Source organism: Chelonoidis abingdonii, chromosome 24, assembly GCF_003597395.2.
Source record: "Chelonoidis abingdonii isolate Lonesome George chromosome 24, CheloAbing_2.0, whole genome shotgun sequence".
Lineage (NCBI taxonomy): Eukaryota > Metazoa > Chordata > Testudines > Testudinidae > Chelonoidis > Chelonoidis abingdonii.
The window spans coordinates 16,727,453-16,743,066 of record NC_133792.1 but is presented as its reverse complement, the minus strand read 5'-3'; the positions used below and the strand labels follow the sequence as shown (position 1 = coordinate 16,743,066).

The 15,614-nt window shown below is 40.8% G+C and overlaps 2 protein-coding genes across 4 annotated transcripts in view; one reads left to right on the top strand and one right to left on the bottom strand.

The window, feature by feature from the left end:
* Nucleotides 1-15,614, bottom strand: part of GTF3C4 (general transcription factor IIIC subunit 4) — a 65,948-nt gene that overhangs the window by 3,275 nt on the left and 47,059 nt on the right. The gene's annotated exons all lie outside the window — the stretch shown is intronic.
* AK8 (adenylate kinase 8) overlaps nt 1-15,614 on the top strand; it is a 109,943-nt gene that overhangs the window by 85,644 nt on the left and 8,685 nt on the right. For both annotated transcript variants that reach the window (XM_032779218.2, XM_032779226.2), the window contains one exon: nt 13,096-13,176. In XM_032779218.2, the coding sequence (XP_032635109.1) occupies nt 13,096-13,176 (81 nt within the window). The remainder of the gene's footprint in view (nt 1-13,095; nt 13,177-15,614) is intronic.

The following is a 15,614-nucleotide window of genomic DNA, read 5'->3' as shown; positions in this document are numbered from 1 at the left end:
TGGTGTAGTAGGGTACTTACATGGGTGGGAGGAAGGCTGTAGTGTAGACACTGACATAATTAGGTCAACATAAACTGCCTTACAACAGTCTTCCTGATTAGGGAACAGTTGACATTAGCAATCCTTGTTATCTACTTACAATTTTGCTTAGGTATTTACCTGGCGTTTTATTTAGTGGCATCAGTTAGTACCAATGATTTCCAGGCCTAGACACCAAAATAAAGTGTGTGAGATCCAGGCAAGGGGTGACAAGGGTGACATTGGGCCCATGGTTTTGAGTCCGGTGTGTGCATTTGTGTGAAAGAGTTCCTTGACTTGCCACTTCCTTGTCTGTGATGTTATGTCCATTCACCAGAATGATTTAAGACGGTAACCACTAATATCTTCAGGAATATAAGATGTATGTGTGTTTATTGTTTTGGTTTTGTACTTTTCATTTTATCAGAGAAATGTGCCTGGTTTTGATAGAGGGCTGCAGTAGCCTGACTTATAGGCGGTAAGTGTTTTAGTGGATCTGTTTAATCAAATCCAGTGGCCTGTCAGCTGGGGGGGCGAGGGGGGAGTGCTTTGTAACAGCAGAATTGGTAAATTCCCCCTTCTTGCAGAGTAATAAACTGAAGTTGTTGGTATGAGTAGCTGGCACAACTCAGCAGCTCTCTAAATTAGACATAGAACATTCTCCCAGATGGGAAATTGGCCTCCTTCATCTCCCATGTATTTCACAATACAGAACCATGTAAGTTAGAACACGATGTATATTATCTGTGATAGCCATAGCAATTCAGCTCTTTCCTGCTGGACCGTTATTTATTTGTTTGTTTGTTTAAATCAAACCCTCCCTTGCCCCCCCAACAAATAAAAGGGACTCAAGTGTTTAGTTTCCTAATATTTTGTCTGCGGTGAAGTCAGCATAGAAAATGAGTGTCCAAAAAGTTGTAAAACAAAAGACTATCCTGTGTTTCCCCTTTTAATCATGTAATTGCTGAGTGACATTTAACTCTAAGGCTTTAAATTACTCCTTTGTCAGCCAGCCTTCTCCTTCTGCCCTTTCTCATCCCTCCAGCCCCAAGCAGCCTGCTTTTGCAGAGTGGTGCTTTAACTACACTGAAGTTTGGCTGGGCTTCTACATATTACAGCAGCGACACGAAAGCAAACAATTGAAGAATTTGAGAACAATGAAATATGCATGGCTATCTGTGACAGCCCTATAAAGCAGGGCAATTAGCCACGTAATCCCAGAAAGCCAAGGCGACCGGCAGCCCACGGTTCCCTATTAGTTAAATGCTTTTTGTACGTCCTCATCCCATCAAATCAACTAACACTTCCTTTAATTGGTTCATGAATTATACAGCTCTGCCGCATTATAATTTAATCACCAGTAAACATTCCTGGGGCCCACTGTAAAGTGTATGGCGCTCATTAATTCGTTAATTTCAGCAGATGGAAGGGGAGATGGGATGAACGGTGGCAGTACAGAGCGCCTTGGGCAATGGAAGAAGGAAAAAAAGGTGGGGGGCCGTTTAGGTTTTTTAAGGGCTGTCAGAAACTCAATCTGTGAGCTGTCAGCAGCTTGGACCCATTTCTTCCACCTCCTTCCCATCCCTTCACCCCACCTACTGCTGAAAGTGACTGACGGATTCATATGGAGGCTTGTCAACCCGTCTTTAAACATCAAGCCAGCGGGTAAACCGAGCCCAATGTAAATTAATTCTTGTCTTACGGGCCCCCCTTTCTCTGTCCCCATGAATATTTCATGGCGGGAAGCATAAATATTAATTCTAATAGCTCTGCACAGTGGTTATTATTTCTGTTTTATGACAAATATTCATAAAATATTCAGGACCCTTTTTTAGAACATTTACACACTTGATTGTGAAATTTTCCAGCTTCCTGGGGACACAGTAAACATATTGGGGTTCTCTTGATGGACCTTTTTCCTTCTTAATTAATACGACTTGATATTAATATTTAATCAGATTTAGTTTTTCTTTTCCCCAGAAGTGAACCCGATTAGATTTGAGGGTTTGTCTGACAGTATTTAAACAGAGAATTTTTATTCCCTACTATGAAATTAGTTTCCTTTGACACATCTATAAAATGACACATGATAATCCACTCTTTTATTTTTCCCAGTGCACTTTTTGGTGTCAATTCTTTTGTATTTATTCAATAACTAAATACCCTACCAATAACAAAAGTTAATGTTTAATGCTTCCCCCACCCCCAAAAAAATCATTCAATGTAAATACTGCATAGCAGCAACAAGGATAAAACATTATTTTTGGTAAATCTGATGGTTTTAAAGGGGGAGGGAATATAGCTTTTCTTTGTTAAGCACAGGTGGTGCTAGTGAAAAAGGGGCAGACAAGTAATCAGGACATCAGTTGTGATATGAGTTTGTTAGTCCTTAACCCTGGAATTCTTGCACTGCTCAAAATTTGCTCTGCAGAATCTAATTCTTGGAGGGGAGTACGGTAAGCTTCTAAGGAAACATTAAGATTGCATTTTTGGGAATGGATTCAGATTCCTGACCTCAGGCCTTGAGGAAGCAGAGGCTTTAGAATATCTGAGAGGGGATTTATTAATCTTACAGGTAGGGGAAACTGTGCCAGCTACACATTACTCTGAAGCAGCCCTGCTGCCATCTTACTCTGTGATTCATAAAGCACCACAGGAATGAGCTCCAGAGGGAATGCAAGATGCTAGAATAATAGCTGAGAGTAAGAAGGAGGCAAAGAATAAAAATGAGGGGAAAATGTAAAACAGTTTTGGATGGAGCTACTAATGCATCCAAATCCCCTGCCTATTAAGTGTAGAAAGGGTTAAAACTGACTTCTCAAAAGGAGCTTTAAAAATGTATTGAAGGCCCCAGAATGGAAACATTTCCTCTATTTTTGTGGGTGCTTTTCAATGTGCGTATAGAACATTTACACAACAGATCATTCTTCAGACCACTTTTGAATTGAGTAGCTTTCCCTGATACAATAAATGGGACCAGAACCTCAGCTGGTGTAAATTGACGCAGCTCTGCTGAGTGGAGATACACTGATTTATACTAGCTGAAGATCCAACTCACTGCTTTTGTAAAATAAACCAGCACTGATGGTAATTACCTAGGAAAGCTACATTTGTTCTCTGTATGAAAAGGTGGTCTTGGTACTCACTATCAGTGATGCTGAGATAGTAGAGTGGTGTGCTGTGATGTGGGTGGGACCGTGCCATTTTGACTCTCTGGGCTGCTGGAGAGTGAGCACAGCTCAGAAGTGATGCTCTTGGTCTAGGGGAGGGAGAGCCATCTGACTCCGTGATGGGTCTGCCCTACTGATTCATATATAGAGCAGCATGACTGCAGCCAGAGACGAAGTTGTTCATCTTGCTCTCCTGGCCAGAGGCCAGGTACTTGGAATAGTGACCCACTTAGCTTCCTTTTGTAGCTATTTGACAGAAACATAGCTGCTGAAAAAGAAGAATCTAGTGTCTGGAAATAGCTTCACATTAAATTAATTATTATTGATAGCTTCACTTTCGTTGATTAACCTGTGTCTTAGACGTTATATAATGTATTCTTCCCTTATGGTTAAAGCCTAGAGGCTAAGATTGCTTCCCATAATACAATCCCACATCTTTCATCGAAGGATCTGAAGGCATTAATTAATTAAACCTCACAACAGCCCTCTTACATAAGTAAGGGATAAATACTTCACCCATCACTGAGCAGGAATGCAGAAGCAACACTTAGGACAGGAAGTAAAGAATACAGTGTCCAGTCAGTGGTGCAAGCACATTAAAAAATTGGTTGGATGTGTATCAGTAGTGGAAATATGTACAGCTCAACTAAGGGGAACATAAACAAGGCAGAAAAAATGGGGAGAGGGGAACATATCCCTCTTGTTCCTCCTAGCGGGTGCACCTAAGTATCCAATTGAACTTTCAGAGGAAATTTAGGCATGCAGAATGTACAAAAACTGAAATATGGCCAGCCTACTTGAGCTAGCCCCTGACTCTTGGGAAAAAAAGCATCATCTGACCTTTAATGACCACAAGTGGTCAGGACCTCATTTTTATATCTCAACCAGAAGATGGCATCCCATCCCAGACTACTTACTTAGCCAGACCCAACGTAACTTCTTAGGCCTGATGTGACCAAACATGGGGTGGTATGGCTGTAGGCACTTCCCACAGTTATTTCACAGTATATATTTCAAAGATCTCCTTTGAAACTTTCTTCAGCTAGAAAAGTAGGTCACTGGGTGTTCAATTTAGCCAAATCCAGCAGAGATGGCACAGGGAAATAGAAAGTACATCACCCAGTGCCAGCTGAGCCTATATTGCTCCAGGGCTTTTTCACCACTTTGGCTGGCCTATGGTGTTTCCATTTCTGCCCTTCAGAAATTTGTGTGAGTGCCATATCGGAGTTTTGCTGGTGGGAACTTCTTCAGAGAGCTGCTGAATCAGCACACTCTCCAGTAGCCCAGCCTCAGCTACGTTTTAGCCAGCACTGCCTCTTATCTCAGTTAATGGAACTGTGGCCATTACACTTCTGGAGCCGAGTCCTGCAGCAGAGTTTCTATCCCCAGGGAATTCTGCCACAGTTAAAGCCAGTGTAAACGGCTAGTGAATTTAGTCTTTGTATGTTTATCTGCATGTCTCATAAGATGTATAGTACTTTGCTAATGTCTTTGTTTTCTAACTTCCCAACACTGATTTTGACAGGCTCTATTTGTCTGCCTTGGAAAAGCTGGTTAGTTTTGTTTGTTTGTTTTTCTCTGTCCTGCAGGTGCATTTCAGACTCAACTCGGGGTGTTTAAATATCTGATAGTAAAGTTTGCTATAACTTTAAGATCACACAGGAATTTGATCCTTGCATCCTTCTCCTTAAAACAGACTGATGTGGTGCATTGTAAATTGCCAGGAGCGCTTGCTAATTTAGTAGTTAATGACAGTCATAGAGAGTGTTTTTCTTGCCCCTAGAGAGGTTTTAGACACAGCTGGGGTAGATTTGCCACTATCAATTATGCACAGTTTTAAACAAGAAATGGCCAGCAGGGGCCTCTTTTTTCTGTTGAGTGCAGAGCGTGCAGAATGGGAATATTGCAGCTGCTACCTGTGTGCAAGAGGGAAGATGTATAGGATTTTTTTAAAAACAAGAACAAGACGAATAGCCTGCTATTTTTAAAGTTGCTGTTTCAACTTAAAAGTTAAAATGCTGCATTAAAAGTGGCAAAGAATTTTTTTAAAATCTAGGCTTTCCAACTTCCTTGCAGGAGAACTTGGTCCATCACCAAGACTGTCACAAGAACACCAATGGTCTTGTGTCACTGGTCCTAACCTGTCTGTAAATGGTGCCCAGAAAGGCAGCATTCTGTGTGGATCTTCTATCTGAGCTCTTTCTTTCTGTTTCTTAATAATGAAAAGTCATTTATTTATTTATTTAGATCTGTTTTTAATGTGCTGATCAACGCACTCCCAGACAGTAACTAAACAAAATGGGACAGATTTGGTCTCAATTACACTGGGGTAAATCTGAAGTAACTCCATTAAAGTCAGTGTAAATACTCTGCATTTACACCACTGTAACAGAGATCAGAATGAGACCCATGATATATATAAAATGGCACAATGCCAATAGTGGGTTCTCCAAGCCATCAGCTTCAGAACCCCACTCAAACCCTTTGTCCCAGGAAAGCCCAGTAGAACAACAAAACTTAAATCCCAGAGCCAAAGACTGCTGACTGATAACACATTGCCAGCAGCTCCCTCTTATTTTAAAGTAGGGGACTATTAGTCTCAGTGCCTCAGTTGACTGCAATGCACCATGGTATCACTCAAGAAGAGAGATGGTCTCTACATAGACAGGCCCAAGCTATTTAGTGTTCTGTAGGTTGAAACCAGCACTTGAAACTTCCCCCAAATATGAATTGTTAGTTAGGAAGACAGGTGTAATGTGTTCTCTATCGGAAACACTGCTTAGCAAGCAGGCAGCTGCATTCTGCACTAGTTGCCCTTTCCAAGTGGCCTTAGGAGGTAGCTTCGTGTAAACACATCACAGTCATTCAGGCCTGACTGTGTCCAAGAAGAGGGAAAGGTTGCAGCCTTCTTTTTAAGTCTAAGTGAAAAAAAACTTCCTTGGTAGCTGCTACTGCCTGATCATCCATCCCCAGAGAGGGATCCATCCGCAGTTGGAGAGCCAACAAGATCATCAGGTTGCAAAGCTTCATAGCAAATTGCGGGGAAATCTCCTGTTGGGGGGGTGCTAGTAACAACTCTGTCAATTCTTTTGGTTGCTTTCCCCAGTCTGTAAGAGTTCGCCAATATCTATGTGGGATGCTGCATATGGCACACCACATTAATATGTGTTACATGCACAACATTAATATTGTACATATTCTATTCTATCTGAATGTTGGGCAGTTATGTTAAATCACATAACTGAATTTTATTATGTTTTTCCCAGCATGCTGTTCGCTCATATATCCTATATCGTGTATTCTATAACACTCTGCACTGTTGAACTCTGTCCTTGGCATACACAAATACAAAACCCATCAGAAACAAAATGTATGAATAGCATGTCCTTGTACATTTTGGAGGTATCTCCATGGCCCACTGACACCTGGAATGTGATATTCAAAACAAAGATAAGGACAGTGCAGGACAGTATAGAAAAACAAGATACGGAACTGACAGAAACTGGTGGATTGAGGCTGGGTGATGTAGAGTGCTTTTAGCATGTAAACAACTGTAGTATAAATATATATAGTCTTGAATGCATATTTTTGAATCAGAACTATCATCTAAGGTCACTGCTGGGAGATTGCTTCCTGAGAGGGCTGGTACGTATGGCTCCTTTTCATGTTCTCCTGCTTTGTCTTTGACTAATAAACAGTCTAAGCTTGGCTATTTGGTCTCTTGAATATTTTTAATTTTGAATCCTGAGTATAGCCAAACAACTGGCTTTACCTAGTTTACATAAATTTCACTAGTTCTTATCTGGTTTGAGCCTCAGACAGTTAACCCTCATCTGTGCCCCACTTTCTTCTAGACATGGGACAAGTTCTTCAATCACACCAGGCAAACTGGGAGAGATGGTAATATAAAGCTGAGTGTCGTCATCATCCTGAAGACAATGTACTCTTGTGGTTATGCACTAACTCTCTTACTGATTCCATATGCATGTGGTGCAGAGGGGCCAACAGCATAGAAACCTGCAAAACTCAACTTGATGGCATCCTCAAGGCAGATGGACAACTACACAATACAAACCTCTGTTTCCTCAGATATAAAGGAGTGGAGCAACTCAGACTATTTTCCTTTGCGAGGTTCAAAGATAAGTCAGTAGCACGGCGTGCTCAGTAGTATCGACAGGAGTTGTTGTTAGTGTTGTGGAGTGTCACTAGTGCTGCAGTGTTGTTAATGCTGCTAGAGCTGCTGTTGTTGGAGCTCTGATGTTAGCTGCACTAGCAGAGAGTGCAGCATGTTGATTCATCATCCCTCAGTGTTACTCATAAAGAAAAAACACAGGCTTGGTTTGGTGGAGAAGGCACTCGGCCACGTTTATTGTCGACAAAGCATGGTACTAGTGCCCTGGCTCATTGGTTATGGGCACACTAAACACATGTATGCCTGTGACAAGGTAGAGGCTCAATCAAAATAACATAATGCTGTTCTGTGGGCCAATACAAAGATGCCCCTCCTTCGACTCTCGTTTTATACATTGATACAAACAAGTTACGCATTCCATGTTTTTCATTATTATCCTGTGCTTTGTACCTGCTAATTTGAAAAAAAGTCCTCAACCATTATCCTGTCATTCCATCCTTATCTTACCAGGGGCCAATGTGTTTCTGTACCCTCTTTTGGGAATTCGTTTATGTAGTTACTTGAGAATTCTGGGTGTTCTTGTTCCAGCCTCTCAAGTCAGGAATCTGTTTACTTGGTTAGCTAATACATGGTGTGTTACTATTCTGCTAAGGCCAGGCCTACTTCCGTTCACTCTGCCAACTATGCCTAGGGCTCTGGCAACACCTACAGTAGTTGGCAATTAAGACAAATTTGACATGGTGACCTCATTTTTGTCAGTCACCAAGAGAAGATCCAACAGCACAACCAATGAGCCCCTAACACATGCCTAGCCTAAAACCAAAGTGACGGGGGGCAAGAAGATCTGAGGATGCTAGAGGCTGCTGGAGATGTTCCAAAACGATCATCTCAATAATCTTCCCAAAAAGGGAAGGTTTCAGACAGAACAATAATTGGAGAACTTCCATGTCAAGAGATATTTCCTTGAGCAAGCAGTTAACCACTTATTTAAACAAAGCTGGCATCTTGCCTCCTAAAGAGGAAGTATTCACTGTCTATACCAACGATGGTCCTATTGCTTCTACATTTGCCTTCTCTAGCCGAGAGGAACATAGATCTAACTCGCAAGTTACAGCATACAGCACCCACAGCAGATCAGTGAGTAACTCCACAATTCAAGTACAGAACATGTTTGTTGTTCCACCAGGCATGATTCTACCATTCTAGAAACAGTTTGCTTTGGCACAGTGCAGTTTTATTCACAAAACAGCACAAAAATTCCTCATGATGAGGAAAATTTAACACTGTCACTAGATGCAAATAACTTGAATTAACCAGGTTGTTCACCAGCCAGAACAGGTGTGTTGACCACAGTGAGGTGGATGCCATGGCGGGTGTAAATAAACTTTCCTTTGCCTACTGCGTGGCTATGGCACATGTTTCCAGAAATGCTTTGTCACAGTTGATCTAGTTTGGAATGAAAATTCTGTCCCCAATGCTCTTGCCAGGTTCCGTCTTACTCCATGAGTCACCGTGAAGCCATCAAAATACCATGGTGACTTATAAGGATTCAGACAGCAAAGAGGCTGTACCAATAGCAAGAGCAAAAGATGACTGTACAAGTCCTATCAGACAATCCATAGTAGTCTGTCACCAAAGCAGCATTCTTCCCCAGAGCCTCTGCAAAACCAATAGGTTCCCTCAATGTCCCAGAATAGAGCAACAAAAAAAGTCCTTTGCCTTGACAGGCAATGATGGTTACCATCAATCTTATCAGTCTGTGGGACTTAACCTTACTGTGTGCCCTAATGCTTTATGAGATTAGATTGGTAATGTCAGATAGGTGAGGAAGAGACAGGATTCTGATATCTCTCTCACCTTGTTCCTTTTAACTGTTTTATTTATTATTTCATTACTTGGGAAAGCTGCTAGATTGGCAGCACTGAAGCCTGAAGTCTTCGTACAGTCAGTGGCATATGTACTTCCCTAATATTGCCTGCCAACATGCTTGAACTCTGACATAAGGGACCACCACTAGAGGAGAGAGAATAGCATGGTATCCATGACCCACTCGATCCTTGGCCTGTACAGTGAGACTGCCAACAAGACTGCCAGCCAGTGGTGGTGATTTTTGTAATGGGGATATGTTTCCACTGGGAACTGAACTGAGACCCTACAAAGTTAAGTCATGTAGGACACCAAGCAGCAATCGATGCTAATAACTTTTGGTCATTACTGAGCTGGATGAGATTTCAATCAATGATGCAGCAGTGAAAGATCCTATGTGCTGCTCCCCCCAAGCCATCCAATCTTCTATTACGCCATCACTGTTTGATATTTTTCAGTGACATACGGTTGCATAGTTAAACTAGCAACTTGCCAGCTCTGAAATAGAAGCTGTACCGGATGCTAATCCATCACTATAATGGATTATTATTCTTTGATATTAAGCTACTTTTTCTTGCCTTCCTGCCTACCAACCACAGTGCAAATTTCCCATGGATAGAAGATACAACACATTGCAACACACACAGACATGATGATTCCTAAGGAGAGTGTACGTATAAAAGATATTACATTCTTCAAGGGTAAGAGGCCAAGGAATGGGCCCAATCCAGTGTCCATTGGGAGTCTTTCCATTGACGTCAATGAATGCTGGGTCAAACGCTGTGCTTTATAAAAATCTAAGGACACAGTGTTGTATCTGTGAAGTATTCCAGACAGAAATCTTACCAAAATATCACTCAAACAATTGGTGGGCTTAGTTAAATTACCTAACCAAAATCATAGCCTCATGAAGAAACTGTCACAGGGCTGGAGGTTGGTGGTGTTTTCCAGAAACACTTTCCTGAACAGAAAGAGAATGATTATGTGCCCAAGGTGTGCATTATACAGTGGATTTATTTAAAAAGTCTCTCCCATATTCTTCATAAATGGGCTAGGTTGGGAAGCCCTTACTCACATGAGTAAGCCCCATTAGGTTGCACAGGAAGACCCTATGTGTATTAGAAATATCTCTCAAACTGGTATATTCTTTCTAGTTAGAAGCATTTTAACTGTAGTCACTAGCTATATATATTTTCTCTTTTACATTTTTCCATTGAATATATTGCTCATGAGTGATGAGCCCTAGAGATTGATATACTCTTTATGCACAGAACATTTACAGTATGTACTGTTTGGACAGGGCAGTGCAAGCTTCTTCACAGCCCATGTAGGTCTAACGCCTGTTCTGAAAAGGCCATCAGATTTGATTTTGTGGTGTTGTATGTTATATTCCGTCATGTGTTGTTTTGGGGGAAAAACACATCTTAGAAAAGATGTCTGTAGTCTCCTAGATCTTCCCCCTACACTTTTCTTTAATCGTGACACCAGACTGGATAATAAGAAGCATCTTGCATAAAAAAGATGAGTCTCAGACAAGGCTTTCAGAGTTCATTTTGTTAGAAGCTTTTTAAGTACAGTTTTTAGGCTCTTCTGTTTCAAATACCATAATATTTTTTGAGTTAGTAACTATGAATGCGACAAGCTTTCTTGATTTGCCAGGTTATAATCCTTTAACGGTTCTGTTTATTTCAGAATATAATAGGGAGCCATATCAAGTATCAGGGCTATATAAACATTGTTCCACTCTACTAGAATATTCATCTCGAGATATATCATCAGATGTTACCTATTCTGACAATCACATTTTTGTGCCATTGTTGGGCAACAGAAACAGAGAAAAACAAAATGTTAGATTGTAAGGGATAAAAGAATGTTGGAACTGTGATTCTTTTCCTGTCTTTAGAATCTTGGAGATCTTGAATGTTTTATTCCAGCCTGTTATTTTGTTACCACAACATGAATAGAAGTCATTATCTGTAAACATTTGAAGATAGAAATGATTTTCATAACTTTAAGTCCTACAAAGGATTCTAGTAATCTGTTATATGCATGCCAAGGTAAAGCTCAGCCTTTCATCTGGTCTGATCCCACCCAGTCAGTGTAAAATGTTTCTTTGGTGAATGTCTAAAGCATACAGTATCTTTTGTGAGGCAGACAAACATGAAAATAGGAAGTCTTCCCTTGAAGGCAGAAGAAGTTGTTATATTGTAAATAAATCCACATTTGAAAGCCCACAATTTTTAATATATATTTTTAAGTTTAGTTCCACAAGTTTGGAAGGAATATTTTTTTGTTCTTTTAAAAAATCATTAAATGTGACCCATATGAAAAATTTCCCTTTATGTGACATCAGCACAGTCTGTGGAATGTCTCACAGCCTGGTGATTTATCTCTACTCTTCATAAATGTATTCATGAGAATTTTCTGCTTAAGAGTTTTAGCTTGAATATAAAACTAATAAAAACATTACACTAAGATTACCTGATTTAGGAAGATAATTGTACGGCCAGAGCAACTGTATTTGTTTCTTTCAGTTGATACTACAGTGTAGCTCAAGGGGTTGGTATTAGGAGCACGCCTACCAGATTGGGCCCCAGAGGTGAGATAGCTGCTCCTCCACCTATTTTCTCCTGGTTCATGGATCACATCAGGACTTAAGCAGAAGATGGATGTCAGGATGTCCAGAGTGAGGCAGCACCGCACGTGCCCAGAGATAGAAACTTAGGTGCCTAGGGAACTTTGACAGAGATAATTTAGATGTCAAGTGAGTTTAGGTGACCACCAAACAGAGGTTTTGTGGATCACGGTGGTGCCTAAAAGTGGGACTTAGGTGCCAAAGTCTGGGGTTTAGGTGCCTAAGTACCTTTGTGGATCTGGATCTAGGGTCCAATTTTTACAAGTGCTGAGCAACTGCATCTCCAGTTAGAGGTAATGGGAGCTGCAGGTGCTCACCCTCTGAAAATCAAGCCCTCATTGTCTGCCATGTTGGCAGTCTCAACAGAGAAACCAAGTGTTGAATGCACCCTGGCAACCAAACTCCTCATAGCAGAGGTCCCTCCGGGTCAAGTTTGAGAGAAAGGACAATTCTATGCTGACACCAAACAGTGATAATTAGTATGTCATAGATACCAAATCTGATTCCATACACTGCTACAGGATGTCTGTCGGGGTGGAGTAGCAGGAGTGGGATGTAGGGAGACTTGAATGCTGGGGCACTGTGTTTGGAAGTAGCCATACTGCAATGAAAACAAAGGGAGAAAAAAACAAACTGAGCTCTACTTAAGATGTCCACTGGCACAAGCACTAACAGTCATACAATGTTGCTGGGGGTTTTTACGGAAGAAGAAAAATTGTAGAATAAGGGAGCAACCTCGATCCTGCAATTGGAGATGCTGTTACAAGCCAAGCTATTTCTCTGTCCTTGAGATTCCACTGAAAGGCTAGTTATTGGAATGATCTTCTATCTGGCTCTTGCAGAATATTAATATGATTTGAACTGTGAATTGGGTTTAGTGAGTGGATTCTGAGAAAGTTCAGAAGTAGCACTGACTATTGGATGGCAAATGAAATGTGGAACCCATTGGCTGATATCTGCTCAAGTATGAGTCTGCACTACATTATTTGTTACACACTGGCAATATGCTTGGTTTTGTACAGGACACCGTATCACAGTCCCCAGCCCAAGGAGTTTATAATCTAAAAAATACAAGTAAGACCAAGATGCAATGAGCAAACCGAAGAAAAGAGTTTCTATGCATGCATTATGCCTTTTGACATTGACTTCTGGGTTGTTCAAAATCATTTCCTTTGTCATTGTGTGTGCATTCCTGTAGTGTAAATATTAATTCATACTGTGAGTTACTATTCTGAGGATGTTAATGCTGTTCCTTATGGTTTGTCTACAAATAGGATATTTTTCCTGAATCTCCCATCTGAATCTGTCATGGAACGTCTCGCTCAGCGGATGATTGATCCAGTCACAGGAGAAAGGTTAGCACTAATGTCTCGTGTTTAACAATTTGTAAGGCTGCCCAGGTGGGGGAGGTAATAACTTTTACTGGACCAATTTCTGTAACTTTGTAGGGCTGTCAGCAAGACAAAAGCTTCTGACGGGCTTTGTAGAAACTAAAGAAAATCAAGTAGACTGTGCGCTTGCTTAAGGATTCCTGAAAAGGAAAAGTCATTCCTAGCCCCTCAGGTACCAGCATTCCATGCAGGAAGTTCCAGACTTCAGCTCAGTGCAGTTTTAAATCTCTGATATCAAAATACACAGCAGCAGTTGATCTAACTTCTACATGTTCCATGAAAACTAAAATGGGTGGCAAAATAATGTTTAGAGATGATAATGCTGTAAACCAGACTGCAATCAGGGAAGGCTTTCCAGCAGAGGTACCTGGAGATCTGGCCGCATTTGATTTCTCCAGTCCCACTGGAGGCTCCTTGTATCGTGAAATATTAATGCATTTGTGCCTCAATAGATCAAGCTTTTATCTCAGCCACTGGATATGAGCTCAAGTTTCATATGTGACAGCTCTTCGTAATGGCAGTCACTCCAGCTTGGTGGGCTCAGTGATCTTCAAGCTCTACTGATTGATCCATCCTAACTGTTCTAGGAATAAAGTAACAAGCAAAACTCTTCCTAAATTCCTTCCAGAAGTGGTGCTTGAATTGCGCCTTACATTTGTGCTTTATTTTTGTAAGTAGCACATCAATTTGTGAGCAACATTAAACCCCCATGCTGAGAAACAGTAAAACAATATTTTACAATCCAAATCTATTGCGAAAGTATGTCTTACTGCTTTCCCAACACTGAATCAATGACAAATGCTGTGAATCTTTTAAATCCTAATCCTAAAGGGTTAAAGGCATAAATACTGTATTTATGTCAAAGTGGTACACTATTATTCAGACATTTCACTTTAGGTACAACATGTAATTTGCTGTAATTATTCTCCCTCCTTTTGTTCTGGTAATAATTGACACAGTTGTTCAGCAGAAGTTAATGCTATGAAGCAAATCATTCCCACATCTTTGCATTTCTTATCATTAGGATTAGTCTGTACAGTATCTGCTCTAGTTTATAAGCTTTCAGGCTTCGAGTCTTGGTTTTAGTGTTTCCAAATTCATTGTGAATTGATGGAAATATGTTTTAGATGCTACATCTAATCCTGGGCATTATGCTAGTGCAGCACTAGATCCAATGCAGGGAAGGGAGTAGGCTAGCCCTCCATTGGATTCCAACTCGTAGGAACGTAGGATGAACACACTAGATCCAAGACAGTATCTTAACTGGACTTCTTGGTTTTGTATTTATCCAACCATCTTATCTACATGTAAGTCTTTTGCACATAAGACTTGCTTTCAGGGTGATACAGTGAGAGGGATGAAGTTGTTTCTTCATTTGAGGAAAAGAAATAATTCATCTGAAATAGGACTGTGGCATCAGTTCTGAGGACCTATTTACAATGCAGTTTTTGTGATCTTCACAAGGTTGTATCATAACTTTGGCAACATGGGTAAACACATTTTGGTTCCAGCTACACAGGCAACCCAAACGATTACAGCTTTGCTAGGGGGCTCAGGTTATAAACATGTTCCGCCTGATTTACTAAAAATTGCAGTGTAGATGATTGGGCTTTTGCTATTTATTCCAGGAAGTCAAAATCCTATGCCTTTGGAAGGCATCGTTAGAAATATCCACAGCCCAGCTCAGAAATGAGTTAACCGTCTTCCTCTCCCCTTCCCATACAAAGAAACACTCTTCAAAGACAGATTGATGGTGATCCTAGAAAATCCTAACAGGATTTAATATATTCTACATGGTATCCTCCATGAGAGACAGGATCAGGAGAAGGGTGGCTTGTGTCTTCTTTAGCTCAGTGGTTATGGGCTTTGGGCCAGCAGCATTGTGTAGAGCTCTTTCCAGCACGTTGTAAACTTGAAACCCTTTGAGAACCAAGCAGCAGAGTACTAGCCTGAGCCAGCTTTTGTAGGTGACAAATCTGAGGAATTGTAACAGATTGAAGTGTCACTAGAGGTGGTTTTGGAATTAATTGATAAACTTAACAGTAACAAGTCACTGGGACCAGATGGCATTCACCCAAGAGTTCTGAAAGAACTCAAATGTGAAATTGAAGAACTACTAACTATGGTTTGTAACCTGTCCCTTAAATCGGCTTCTGTACCCAGTGAGAAGATAGCTAATGTAACACCAATATTTAAAAAGGGCTCTAGAGGTGATCCTGGCAATTATAGACTGGTAAGTCTAATGTCAGTACCGGGGAAATTAGTTGAAACAATTGTAAAGAATAAAATTGTCAGACACATAGAAGAACATAAATTGTTGGGCGGAAGTCACCATAGTTTCTGTAAAGGGAAATCATGTCTTACTAATCTATTAGAGTTCTTTGAAGGGGTCAACAAACGTG